Below are 13,887 nucleotides of genomic sequence, written 5' to 3' on the forward strand. Positions count from 1 at the left end.
GGCTCTGTGAGCCTCGGACGGTGATGCTGCAGTGACGAAATTCCTCAGGATTTTAAGTGTGTCGTCGTTGGCTTATTCTGGGTTTTTTTTAAACCTGGACTTAACATTGAACCTCAGTATTTTAAACGTGCCCGAGTCCGACTTACGTGAGCCCCGTGTTATTAGCGCTTTACCCAAATAATCCTAATTGTGCCTAAATCTGGGCTGTGGGGACTTGGATATGAACAACGCAGAACCCTTAATGATCCTCAGAGACAACGAGCCTCTTATATTCCTACCGAAAGCTTTAACATCCTACATGTCGCCTTATCCTGACTGTCTGAGCTCTGTGCATTTACGCCAAACTCTATGAATCCCAAAGGAGTCTAATCAATTCGATATTAGAGCTAATATCAGTGATTAACATGTCAGTGAGATTTTATTTGTCTTCAAATATAAATGAAGAGGTTGATGCAAAAAACTATAACGCTGGTATTCGTTTCTGTCTTTGTCTGTAATCGGCAGGAAAAAAACACGTACACAACACCTCAAGTGATGTTCTTATGTCCTTTACGTAATGCACTCAATGACGAATGGGTTTTACAATATGCCACTGTTTATATTTTCAATTAACAAATGGCATCAATTCACACAGATATTTACGTTTTATAAAGGAAAATCCTGTAATGGAATGATTGGTCAGTTCTATTTTAATGACTATTTTGTTAAAAGTAGAATCTCAATGTGATTTATAATAAAACCGATCATTTAATGATACATCTGATGGAAACAAATGGCACAATAAAATGTTCCGAGATCATAATTTTCCCCTTTTGCAGGAGCACGTTATGTAATTACGCGCACAGGTATGTCATACACAGTGATGTTATTGATGAATGCCCAGGTATATCCTTCCCCACTGTACAGGAGTCTCATGAGGATCATTTCGTTTCACAACTGTCACGCGAGACTGCTGAAAGGAGCCAAAAAAATAACTACCTAGGCTGTTTATCAGAGGTCGCAAACGGGTTTTGATTCCTTACCCGTACCCGGCTGCACCAGGGTTTGCAAACGGGTACCCGTACGCTACCCGTACCCTATCCGAAATGAGTGACAAACGGTTACTCACCGGTGACTCACGGCCTACCCGTACCCATACCCGGCCGCACCAGGGTCGCAAACTGGTACCCGTACCCGGCCGGGTACGGGTAGCCGGGTATCGGGTAGGGTACGGGTATCGGGTACCCGGTTGCGACCTCTGCTGTTTATGCCTGTACACGTGCCGGTGTGTTAGGTGGATCAATAGTAACATCGCAGCACTGTGAGAAGTGGGTATCAGCTTTGGGGGCTCTTCATCCAGCAGCAGATTGACCATGGCTGAAGCTTTATTGTTAATTAGATTAAGCATTTTAAGTTATGGGTCGTGGTACTTTATTGACGTCACTCATTGACATTAAGGAGTGTGGCATGCCCTAGAGTAGTTATTAGAGTGTTCCTGACCTTTTCCCCGAAAGCTAAAAACCAGTTTCAGGTAAGCACACAACGCCAAGGTGGTCATCTACAAAATAATATGCTTGTGTATTTAACGGTGCCAACATGGTTTGTTGGAAGGAACTGACACTTTTTAAGTATCTTAATGTCGGGGGGGAAATGTATGTCTCCGGCCTAATTGGCGTGATTAATAACAACGCCAGTGTGTTATCGCAGAAGTGTCATTAGGATGTTCCCTGCGATTCAGCTCTTGGAGTTTACTGATCACAATACTTTGCATGTTTGGCGTCGCTGTGGTGTCATTAGCAGCACACGTTTGACTGTAAAACCACCAGCTGATGAAATTTTAGCGCCGTGAGGCAAATGACGTCTGCCCGCGTTAAAGATAGCTTCATAAATGCATGTTCTAGCACAAGTTTTTGGGACTAATTAATTCATCACCATCAAGTTGAATGTAACTTATGTGTACTGTGCATGCAAAAAGTCTTACGTGTCATTCCACTGCTTTTGTAGCAGTTTTTTTTTTGTAAAAATATGCCCCTAACCTGTTGACATGTAAAATCAATGCACAGTTGTGTTGATGTGTAATTAATTGTTGATCAAGGCTTTCGTATAGAGTACACATTGTTGACAGTATTGTGAACAATGACATTAGATTATGCATCCAACTGCATTTCTGCACCAATGTATTTTTAACAGCATTTGTTTAATAATCAAACTACGCTTAATTTGTTAGATTATTTTTTGGTTTTGAAATACACGCGCATGTCAGTTAATATATTCATTATTTATTACTCACAGTCCAACAACAGAGCACAACTCGGTTTTCAAGCCAGCAACCTGCATTTGAATTCTGACAACAGCTAACATCAGTGGCAAGTGATATCTGAACCATTCCCAGACCTTGTTCAACGACCAGCATGGTAAAAATATGTTTCAACAACTACAACCCTGGTCTACATATCCCTTCATGGGCTTGCGCCACCATGTCTTGCCACGCTTGTATTTTTCTACGTGCCCTCTGACCCTCTACGTTCTCAATTTTTGCTGTCTCTCTCTGTTACTGCTCCTCCTTGCGCTCAATCCACGCTTTCGCTCTTTCTCTCTTTCGATTTAAAGCTTTCGTGACAGCAGGGATTCATCTTCTTGGTTCTTTCGGTAAAGACCGTCTCCCCGACAGACCTGGTCTTCATCTGAGGACGGCTGCTTGCGTTGTGGCCGAAACGTCGTGAGAATTATTTTATTATGTTTTATTATTATTTTACTACTTCCCTTCTACGTGACTTTACCGAAAGAACCAAGAAGATCATTCTCTCTTCTTGCCCCCCCCCCCCCCCCATTTCACTGGAACAAACTTCCCCCTGCATTAAGCAGTCACCTTCGCTCACTAGTTTCCACTCCGCACTCAAAACTCACTGATTATACTCTCTGGTTCTTTCGGTAAAGTCAGGTAAAGACGGATGCTTGTGTTGCGACCGAAACGTCGTGTTTTCTTTTGTTATTTATTCTACCTACGTGACTTTACCGAAAGAACCAGAGAGAATGGATTCCTGCAGTCACGAAAGCTTCAAATCAAGACTGAACTCACTCATTGTTCCCGAGCTCACCCCACCACCCCTTAATCCCCCCCCCCCCCTAATAACCACCACCGTTACTGTACCCTCTTCATATTCTCATTACATGGCTTTCATTCATTCCCCATTCATTCAATCCATTCATCATCATTTATTGTCATCAATTTCGCTTTCACTGAATTCATGCATCACAGATTTGCCCGTTGCTTCCTCTCATTTATTTCATTCACCTCATCTCCACCATTAAATCCGTGTGTACCATTGTTATTTTTTTGTAAAGCGCCGTGTAGTTAAGGCGCTAAATCAATTGCTTTAATATAAGAAACGGCCGTGGGAAGGCCATCATCCAACGTGTATTTACAAAGAGCTGAATTTTTATTTATTATACGATCCACGTTCAAGTAAGACAGCTGGTGGAGAGTGAGCGAGTAGACTGTACATCTTCATGAAAGTGGAGAGTCAATTAGAAGTGATTGTGCTTTCAAAGGTAGACATTCATTCACCGGCGTATGCAAGCTTCCTTTGCTATTCATCCAGCTTCTCACTGACAGCACCAAGTTAATTACCACATTGCCTAGGATGGATCTCAAGGACATCTGCATCATTATTCAGCATGGATTTATAATTTGCTTGCACCAGTTAGGATTATAGTCACGTTCCTCGAGGATTAGCCTTAACAATTCGTATTATCACGGTGTAAATGCACGGGAGTATTTAATTCGCACCTTAATCTTACCACTTATTAGGGTCGTTGCGAGTAAGCGGTTTGTTTAGGCAGGTTATGCCGGGTCATGGTCAGAAATAGGAATTATCTATTACTGTACTGGCAACCCTCATCCATTCACGGTAAGCCTCGGAAGGCCCCTTGGTGAATAGAAGTAAGATGACACTTATTTGAGAACAGCTGATGGATGGTTGTGCTATGCACGCAGGCATTCGAACCGCAAGTCTCTTGCAAGCTCACAACGGTGTACACAATTTGTATTTTTTTTTTAAACGCAAAAACACGTGTCATTGAAATTATAAATGCAAACGTATGACTCGCTGCTTTTTTTTATTTTGCGCATTTCGGCTGTATGTTATTACACAATGACATGCGACTGTACAGAGAAAACCATTATAAACAGGTGGATTTTTGATTAGATGATGTTTTAATAAATTATGCTTGCCGTAATTGCGTTCTGGTGGAGCAAGTATGACCGCATCATCAATACTGGCCACCAGCATGTCATTTCATAATGAATCTGCGTGGCAGGGGTGAGCCTATTCATACCACATCCCTTCCACATTGATTCAATGAAGTGTCGTGATTTGGTGTCCAGGTTACCATTCGAGATGCAACAGTCTCATCTATTGTTTGACTTGTTTTCTTGTTAGTTTTTTGTTAGCCTATAAGCACATTGGCATATAATTTGCAGGAATCATAGAATGGTATGTCTATATAAATGATGTATACATGTAGTGGTTGGTGCGTTACTCATATTGTGCGGAGCAGGGGGCAGTTCGGCAAATTCTATGGTTGTACTGTATTTCTAAACATCTACGCCTCTGTTGCCCTGTCTTCACCAACCCGTGCTGCCCAGCGTGATGAAGCGTGGTCCAATCACCCCCATTCTGGCGAATTGCCCGATGATGCTGGATGCAATTACCAGTGAAACGTCGTACTCAAATTGTAAATGTTGTGGTTTCACGCTTCAACACACCGGTGGGCTAAAGCAGTGAACTATTTGTCTTTTGTCAACGTGAGACTTTTTTTACTGATTGGCCGTGTCGGGTGGTGGAGGGTTACGACACATTTATAAATAATGCAATCTAACCCAAAAACGTTGATTATGAATAATATTGGTCGCGAAAGCCTACGTGTTAAACCCCCATAACCTGTCTGGAAAGGGGATGCCTTTATCCAGCAGTGGATTGACAGAGCTGAGAATATTTATCATTGCCATGAACCATATACAAGTAAGGCAGCTGGTGCAACGAGCGAGCGAGTTGAAGCAACATGTCTTAATTAAAGGGCTGTAGTAATAATAATATGGACATTTGATATTCGTGCCATTCTTATAACACGAAGGCTATAACCACAAAGGCTGTGTAAACTTTACAGAACGTTTCCAACTCCGTTCCTCTGCATAACTGGCTGACAGCGACAAATCCTAGGCAGTTATACTCTGTGTACATACCGTGAGTATAACTATCGATTTAATAGACGAATCATTACATTCTCAATCTTGATTTGAAGCTTTCGTGACCGCAGGAATCCATACTCTTTGGTTCTTTCGGTAAAGTCACGTAGGCAGAAAATAAAATATAACCAAAAATAATATATCACGACGTTTCGATCGCAACACAAGCGGTCGTCCTCAGGCGGAAAAAAAATATCCAGCAGTGGAACTGCTGAACATTCTCGCGGCTTGGCGCTTTTCTCTTCCCCCAGAACCCCCTCGCAGTAGCTTTCTTCGTTCTGATGCAGATGGCCCTGTCTAAGCAGTGGCTGAGGATCGCGGAGCGTGGCAGTGGGATGATGATGGCAACGTGAAGCGGAGAGGGGCGGCGAAGGTGGTCTCGAGAGACGGCGGGGGGAACGCCATGGCGGAGGCGCAGGCCACCGTCGAGTTCTCCGTGGAACTTCACAAGTTCCACAACGTGGACCTCTTCCAGCGAGGGTACGTCGTCATGGAGACCACTCGATGATGCGTTCAGGGTTGCTCCGCTGCCGTCGGGTCCCGTGCTCACGATGGACACGCCTCCTTGTCGGTTTTGCCGCATTCAATAAATTTCACCTTTTTTTTTTTTAGACCTGCTTCAAGTGTTACCTTCATCATAATAATCTTAATCAGCCGGCATCTATTGCCTGCGGAATGAAGACTTCCCCAATCCATCACCACCACCACTCATGTTTATACGATTCATCATCTCACTCTTGCGAATAAACTGACCAGAAATTTAGCTCACAAACAAGCATACATCTAAACACGTAAACATTAATGACCGGCTAAGCACAGGGAGGCTGTCCATAAGTTAAATGACAAAAGGGCTCTCTACATGTGTTGGAACAATTGCTGTTCAAGAGCACCTTTAAGGCTGGCACGGCACATGAGGCGGGTGGGTGGCCAACACCACGCCTGGCCGCCTTTGTCTCCCGAGTGGGCGTGTTTACACACCGCACCAGGTTCTCGTTTGAAGCCGAGTTGACGTAGGGGAGGCCCAGGACCTGTTAGGATATCCCTCACCGATGTTGGCCATGAGCGGAAATTGAACTCGGTGACTTGGATTGTAGTGCAGCTCAGCGCTACCTGGTACTCCACCACCAGCCGCATGCATCATCTTTAGCCATTGTCCACCTTTGGTTGAAGGCCTCTCCCCATACAGTCACCATCTACCACGGTCCTATCGTGCCATTATCCATCTTAGTCCTGCACATGAGCTGATCGCTTCGCTCCATCTCTGTGGTGTGTTCTCTCCTTTGGTTTCCATTTTGTCATCAGCCTCGTCCATCGGCCGTCATCCCGCACCTCCGATAAGCACGGTTAGCTACATACGGTGCGAAAGACGTCCAACATACATACAGTCCTTCTCGCGATGCCTTCTGCCCAAGCATACTTTTCTACTCTTAGTCTCTGAGTGCAAATTCCAAGCATGCACCTCTCCATCTGTCAATGTGTCTTGTGTTGCCTCCCTGCGCGATGTTATGCGAGACGCATGCTACTGGTCTTGTTTTTACGTATCGTGTTGCATTTCATATCAGCCTTGTGTATGTCCTCCTTGCTAGACTGTAAACAAAACGTAATGTGTGTATTTTTTTTAAACAGCTTCGAGCTGTCAGATTCACTTTTACGAGCAGGTGTAAAATACAACCAAGTGTCTGCATGTAACTTACAGCTCTGCTTTGAGACCTTCATTAAAACTAAATAATTTAATGATAATCCTTTCTTGCTGTTTTTATTCTTGCTCGTCGAGTAATAATTTTAAAAAGAGGCTATGATTGAGTGTTTACCCACCTCCCTCCCCTCCCCTCTGGAAATACTGTCCATTAGTATGTCACTCGGTACACACTCAAATCTGCAGCCTCAAAAACAGAAATAGACCATTAATAATCCGCACAAGCCTGCTGTACGGATTAGCCTCGTGCAAACTATTGAAGTGCTGCTGTGATGGACAGGTTTAAGCATGGTGACACCTTAGAGTCACTTTCTCCCCTCTGCTTCTCGTCGATTCCAACTGGCAGCTGCCACCACCGCTGCTGCGGTGTAGTCACGGTCCAAACAGCAGAGCTAGCGGTGTTGACGCTGGCTCGCACGCACACGGCACAATGCGGACGTTCGGTGAAGGTTGCCGTTGCAGGACTTTGCACACGCAAATTTTTGTATAACCTGCATTGGTGGGTTAGGGCTAAGCATTGCTTGCACCGCCGAATGTGTTTTTTACATTTTAAATGAGTTCCGTTGCGATTGTTATTTCTTGTCAGGACAACCCTTGTGCACGCCTGTTTTTTGTTTTGCTTCTCCGAAGCTTGTTGCGTAGTCGCAGACATAGCACAAGCACACCGCTCACAGCAATGCTTTGGTGGCGCTGTGTCGAGCATGCTCCAGCATGTTTTGCACTTTTTTTTTTCTTCTGTCGTAAATGTGTTTCGTTGCGAACCATATTTCCTAACTAAGAACGCCTTTGTTAGATTTTGCGTCTCATTAGTTTCGTTTTGTGGTTTGGACTCGCGTAATTATTCTGCAGATGCTGGAAATGCAGGAGCGGTGCATTGGATACATTGAGTGCTTTTCACGTGCGTGCAAGTGTTGGCTGCTGGTTCGTCAAGGTTAACGGACGTCGTTCTGAAAAGGAAGATTCTGAATGCTTTACATTTAAACCCCTTACAGGCTGACGTACCAGGAACATACATTCTTTTAAAAAGATTTTTGTCCCCATAGTCGGTCAACGAAGTAAATAATTCTTTAATTGTATATCAATACAGAGGGTTCATATTCGTTCTGGATGTAAGTGTTGACCCTGCCTGCTATTCGATGTATATAGTACTGTACAAAGTCGGATACCCAATGGTCACATTCTCGCCCTGATCAATTAACCACCCGTAGCCAGTGCAAAATATTTGTTCCGTTGAATAACCGTAGTGTTCCATTTTTATTGATAAATGTGATCTGCTCTTTTGTACATTTGCTTGGTTCTAAAGCACGGTCAAACTTTCCCCCCCATGTTTAAAGCAGTTTGTACCTTATTTTTCTTCCAGTATACGATTTGTGCGCAGAGGTGTAACTGTCATCTTATAAAGATGTAATTTTCACACCTCCGCCTGGTACCCCAGTCCCCAGCGAGTCACGTAAGCGAGATTGTCCTGGGTATGTAATCTGCGATGACTGTGGGGTTTCTGACTACCAATCACAAACACACGTGTGTGCTTTACTGAGTGTTATTTAAGCCAGATCTCAACGGGCTGCCACCTGCTTATAGAGTGCTCCTACTAAATATAAACTTAAAATCGGCGCATTTCATGGTTTGATGCGTTTATCGCTCGCATCATTTAACTTGTTTAATCTATATTTAATACCGATGATCAAGAACGTCTAAATATGTATGTATGTTGAACTTCTTTCACCCTGCACATAGCCAACCGTGCTAATCGGAGGTGCGATAGATGCATATTCATTATAACATGCCTGAGACGGACGTTCTCCGTGGAGATGGAGTGATGGAATCGGCTTGCGTGCATTTGTTAGACGGATTGAGGCATCGCAGGGCCGTGACCGATTGCAACGGCTTGAGATTGCCTTCGCCCATCACTGCATTGATCATGACTCATTGTTCATTACTCATGAATATAAAACTGTCAAGGAAATTTATTCAAAATTGTCAATTATTTTCTGGGTAAGATCGCCTGAATGAAATTCCCATTGTGTGTCATACACCCTCCTCCACCTGACACAGCCATATTAATACTGTTGGCACCCAGACAAAAGTTTTAAATTATTATTGCTTCATCCCACCGGTATGTCGGCGAGCAATACCCAACATTTAACAATTGGGTGCGAAGTTCTGCCGGTAATTACAGCCAGTATCATCACACGTTTGCCAGAATTGTGAAAATCTCCTCCTAGTCTTGACCCTTGAAAATGCGTCTGGATTGCTGCCCAACATATACCGGTGTGCTGAATCGATCATAAATTGACGTGCTTGTTCATGCGACAACTTTTATTTATTTTTCCGTGTCGGGTGGAGGAGGGTTTACCGCACACACATTTGCATTTTACTTGAGCGACCCAACCCAAAAAATCAATTACGAATTGCAACATTGACCGCAGAATTGTGCGTGCTAAATTTAGACGTGTATTCCGTTGCAGGTTTTACCAGCTGCGGGCCGCTCTGAAGGTGCCTCCGCGGATTCCACACAAAGTGGAGGTCAGCTTGCCCCATAAAAATGGTACGGCAATCCCACCGGTGCACTCACATTTACGTGGTCTGCATTCGGATTGGCTGTGCCCTGCCCCGCAGCCATCCGCAACATGTATATAAGTGCCTGTCGCATGCACTGTGCTCACAGATAAAGGTTGTCTGCCAATTAGTGTTCATGGCAAGTTTCCAGTACGCAAGCAGAGGACACTCTTTCATTTTAAGCGTACTTCTGCAACTGCAACGCTTACCTGCACTTTAACATCCACGTGTGCATTAATCCGGGCGCTTCTTTTCATAATGGCACCCTCTTCCTTATTGTTATTCCCTATGAGTATCCTGCTACAGTTGAGTGCAAACAGATGGCGATGAGTTATCGGATGTTCATCGCTGCCCTAAAGGGAGATTATTCTCAATTTTATTTAGTTTTTTAGAGAGGGAAAAAAAGTCGCTTGCATTTGGTCAACGTTTACCGTGGAAACCTTATTGCCACCTCTTTTGCTCAAGGGACGTTAGCGGAGTCTTGTTTCGTGCGACAGCGAAGGGTGCTTATTGCTTTATAACCACGGATAAATTAGCAAGGATGAAAAAAATTGAGTTATGGAGAAAAAAATCGATTTGGAATGGGGATGAGTAATTAAATTATATATCTTTTTTTTCTTGAGCACATCATTGGTTTTGGTGGGTTTATTTCTTTCTAAATCTACATAATGATGATTTAACTCTATTACTAACGATATTGCACGGCTCTCAGAAGAGCTGAAATGTATTGGTGCGTGCATTGCATTGAAAATCCCGGTTTGCATGAAGTTGTCCGGAAAATTGGCTCGTGAGACAATGTATTGAAACCAATAAACCATCTATAATCCCATACTTATAGTGCATATTAAGATTTTAAAATGTCAGCCATCTGAACCTTCAACAGGAACACTTTTAAAGCATTATAATTTCAGTTGTTTCTCACATTTATCATTGCATCTTGGCAAATGACATCTGTCTTTTTTTTACATTATGTGCATTTATATTGTCTATTGGGGAGAGGTGCAATAACTCTCCGAAAGATTATCTAATTTGAGCTAAGCTGGTTTTTTAAGTTGTTTTGGCCAAACTTGGAGATGTAAATAAAATATTAAAAAATACTTTTTTTTTTAAACACGCTTTAATGAAATGTACCGTACTCGTTAATGGCAGAACTCCACGACTCCAGGAAGTGGCCCCGCAGCTTGCCATAGCGTAAGGAACCGTGGTGATTTACAGGCAACGTGAGTTGAGCGTGGACAATTAGACCCGTAAAAAATAATGTTTAAAAATATATATAAAAAATTTAAATGATAAAATATAGTATTGTCATCAGTATGACATACGTATACCAAGTTGGCAGTCGATAGCACATTGGGAAGTGGGTAAAAATTGAGTTACACGATTTTTTAAGGTACGACAACAGACGGAGTGAGTTAAATAAAAGCGTGTAAAAAAACTCTGGCACAAAGGTAAACGTGCAGCCCAGTAAGTGCTTGCTCCCGCCACTGCCGTTGGGATCGCTTCCACTCGAGGGAGCTCGTGAAGGAATTTTGGCCTACTCTTCCTTATGCTGGCCAACTGTCGAGGAAGGAACGGGAGTACCCACACTTTACCCCACCGCAGGCGACTTGCCAATCGACTAACTGTGGTACTGCTGGTGGACACAATCAGCGGGATTTAACAAATAATAAAGATTAAAGAGGTTGCTAAGAAATCTTACTCATGGCTTCTTGAAAAACAAATGCAGATCTCAGATTGCTACACCCATTCCGTGACACTGGGCGCTGCTATGATGCCGGTGGTAGTGTCATCAGAAAAAAAAATCTTTACTGTGAATCTTTATCATTGAAAATGTTTTTGTATATTAAAAAATAATTTATTTAAGTCTTTTTCTTGAGCGCGTAACTGTGAAACGCATGGCGTAAGTGGGAAGTACGGCCCTAAATGGTGCATCTCGTAACTGCGAATTTACGCTGTGGGGTGGTGCGGGGGATGGGAGGGGGGCGGGCGTTATGCGAGGGATGCCTGTATTTGCAAATAAACAAAGCCATTTAGGCCTCCCTGCTACTTGTTCCATATCGATAATTCAGAGACAAACGCCTGTAGCAACGTGTTACATAATCAATGCATGAGCATGAATTATCCTAACTTGGCTATGCACACCTTTATTCTCGCACGTCATGTACGTATGCAAATAGCGCAGTGATTTTTTTTGGTGGGAGTTGTACTTTGCTGCAAAGCAAGTGGCGTGCCATTTTCTGCTTAAAGCCGTAAAGCGATGGAAAGAAAATGACGACAGCACACGAAACGGACTAATTTAAAAAATGTCCTTTAAATTGATGCAGCCCTGCGCAATCGTGCGTTACGTCACGACGCACTGGTCTTACACCTAAAGCGCATCGGTGCATACGCACGCGTCGTACGACGCCTTCGCCTGGGGTTATTGATGAGCCGGGGCTCGGTTGAGACTGCCCGGGGCTCGGTTGAGACTGCCCGTGGCTCGCCTTCGTGCCTGGCTTTTGTTCATTTTCAATTATTGTATATGTAGTGGAGTCCAACTGAGTAACAGACGTTGTCTTAGGGAGCAACACTTTTATTAACTACGAGCTTATATACCCAGCATTGCCCGGGCCAAAAAAATATTTCAAAACTACTCTTAAAAATCTAACAGCAGTGCGTACTGATTGTGGTGGTACCTTCTATCGTTGCAGTAGTACATGCTGACTCTATAGCACAAAGTACTCGTCTTACAGAATGGCATGGTGAGGCCTAGTCCCGTGCAGAGCCTCCGGCCTCGCCTAGATTGTCCAGCCGGCCGAGGTGGCACCTTGGCAGGCTGGGGCTGGGCTGCTACCCCTGACCCCCCCCAGCCACGATCTCCCCGGCTGCTCTACAGTAATATCTATGGCCTATAGTGGTAGCATCTAGCAACTGTATATATTAGTAACTGCACGCATCAGGGTGGGGGGGGGGGCATCACACAGTGAAGATATAAGCTCAGCGTTTAGTGTATTTTTAAAGCATTTTAAACACGAAAGAAAATGTCCCCCTCCCACCTGGGCATGGGCCGTTCCCCCCACCAAAGGCGCGTGAGTTGGTATGGTCGTGCATGCGTCATAAATAAATAAATAGATAGTGCAAAAAAACGCACTAAATCTCTAATTAAACTTATTAAAAGTTGACGGATGTGAAAAAGGAATAGCGCTTGCTCACTGCGGGGCTTACGGCGTGGTACCTGGATATTTTTAATTAACGTAAATAAAATATCCATGTACCACACCTGCAAGCCCCGCCGTGAGAACAAAACGAAGAGTAAACCCCACCGTTGGAGAGCCAAATCCTTCGCAAGCGCGCGAACACACACAAAGCCACAAACCGACAGACAATTTTTGACTTTTTTATATATATGAACTATTACCACAACATACTTTCGGGTGGTGACCATCCAACTAACCACGCTACGGCGGAACTAGACACGGCTCTACTATCCCGGTCCGGACCACACACTGGGTCCCGGGACCGCGTGGCTGGAGGCTTCTTCAAGCATGACATGGATCTCCTGCCTCGCTTCTCGCCCCGCCCACCTTCTCGATCTCTCTCGCCCTTGCCCGAAGGCTCTCGAGAGTTCTTCCCGGACCATGTGACCACCCATTGGCCCCCTCCACCGGTGGCCCCCCTCCAGTATTATCCGGTCACGTGTCTCCGGGTCAGCCAGAGTATCATGCCCCCAACGTAGCCCTAGCTAGCTGACTCTCTTGCTCTCTCAACGGGAGCCCACACCGCACGCTGTGCGTGGTGCCACCGTGCTTAACCGGCGCTCACCCAAGCCACCACTAGGGCTGGTACTACACCCCGTGTCCGGGGTGTACACACAACAGTAGACATCCCGCCGTGGCCTCGCAGGCCCGGCACCACAGTGACATTCCAAGTCACTACACATACATTATCCCTGAACACTGCAGGAGGAGCAGTGCGGCGTTCTTCTCAGGAAGTGGGTAGATGACATGACTCGAGCCGTGCCTGCCATGCAAATAACGTGCCGGAGTGCTGTTCTTCTGGCATTGTAGGCAAATATAAGTACCTTCTGTTGTTTATTTTGGGAAGAATAATCTATCTGTCTTTTTTTTGCTTTGCACAAGTGCGCGCATTTTTCCGATGACTGGCATGCTGGGAGAATGGCGAAAGCCTCCGGAGGCTGAAGCCTCGTGGTGCTTTCAATTCCCCCACCCATATCTTGACCTAGGAGACGAGATGCTTTGTAGCCACTCATGCGGTTGTGCTCATTGTGGTCAAGCACCAAATACGATGGGAGAGTGGTTCATCATAATCATCATCAGAATCAGACTATTTATACTGGAGGAATCCGATGAGCTATAAACCTCTTTTTCACAGATGTCCGGTAGGGGCAGGTCGAAAGGTTACAACA

At 44.5% G+C, this 13,887-nt stretch overlaps 1 protein-coding gene across 3 annotated transcripts in view; it reads left to right on the plus strand.

Moving 5' to 3' along the window:
• Positions 1-13,887, plus strand: part of LOC133352842 (protein FAM135A-like) — a 48,271-nt gene that overhangs the window by 567 nt on the left and 33,817 nt on the right. For 2 of the 3 annotated variants that reach the window (XM_061568793.1, XM_061568795.1), the window contains exons 2-3: positions 5,515-5,707; positions 9,392-9,471. In XM_061568793.1, coding sequence (XP_061424777.1) covers positions 5,631-5,707; positions 9,392-9,471 — 157 coding nt within the window. In that variant the 5' untranslated portion in view covers positions 5,515-5,630. Of the gene's footprint in view, positions 1-5,478; positions 5,708-9,391; positions 9,472-13,887 lie in introns of all 3 variants that reach the window. The other variant, XM_061568794.1, reaches the window with a different exon arrangement.

This window comes from Lethenteron reissneri, chromosome 42 (genome assembly GCF_015708825.2).
Source record: "Lethenteron reissneri isolate LAM-NWPU_2019-01 chromosome 42, ASM1570882v1, whole genome shotgun sequence".
In the NCBI taxonomy this organism is placed as follows: Eukaryota; Metazoa; Chordata; class Hyperoartia; order Petromyzontiformes; family Petromyzontidae; genus Lethenteron; species Lethenteron reissneri.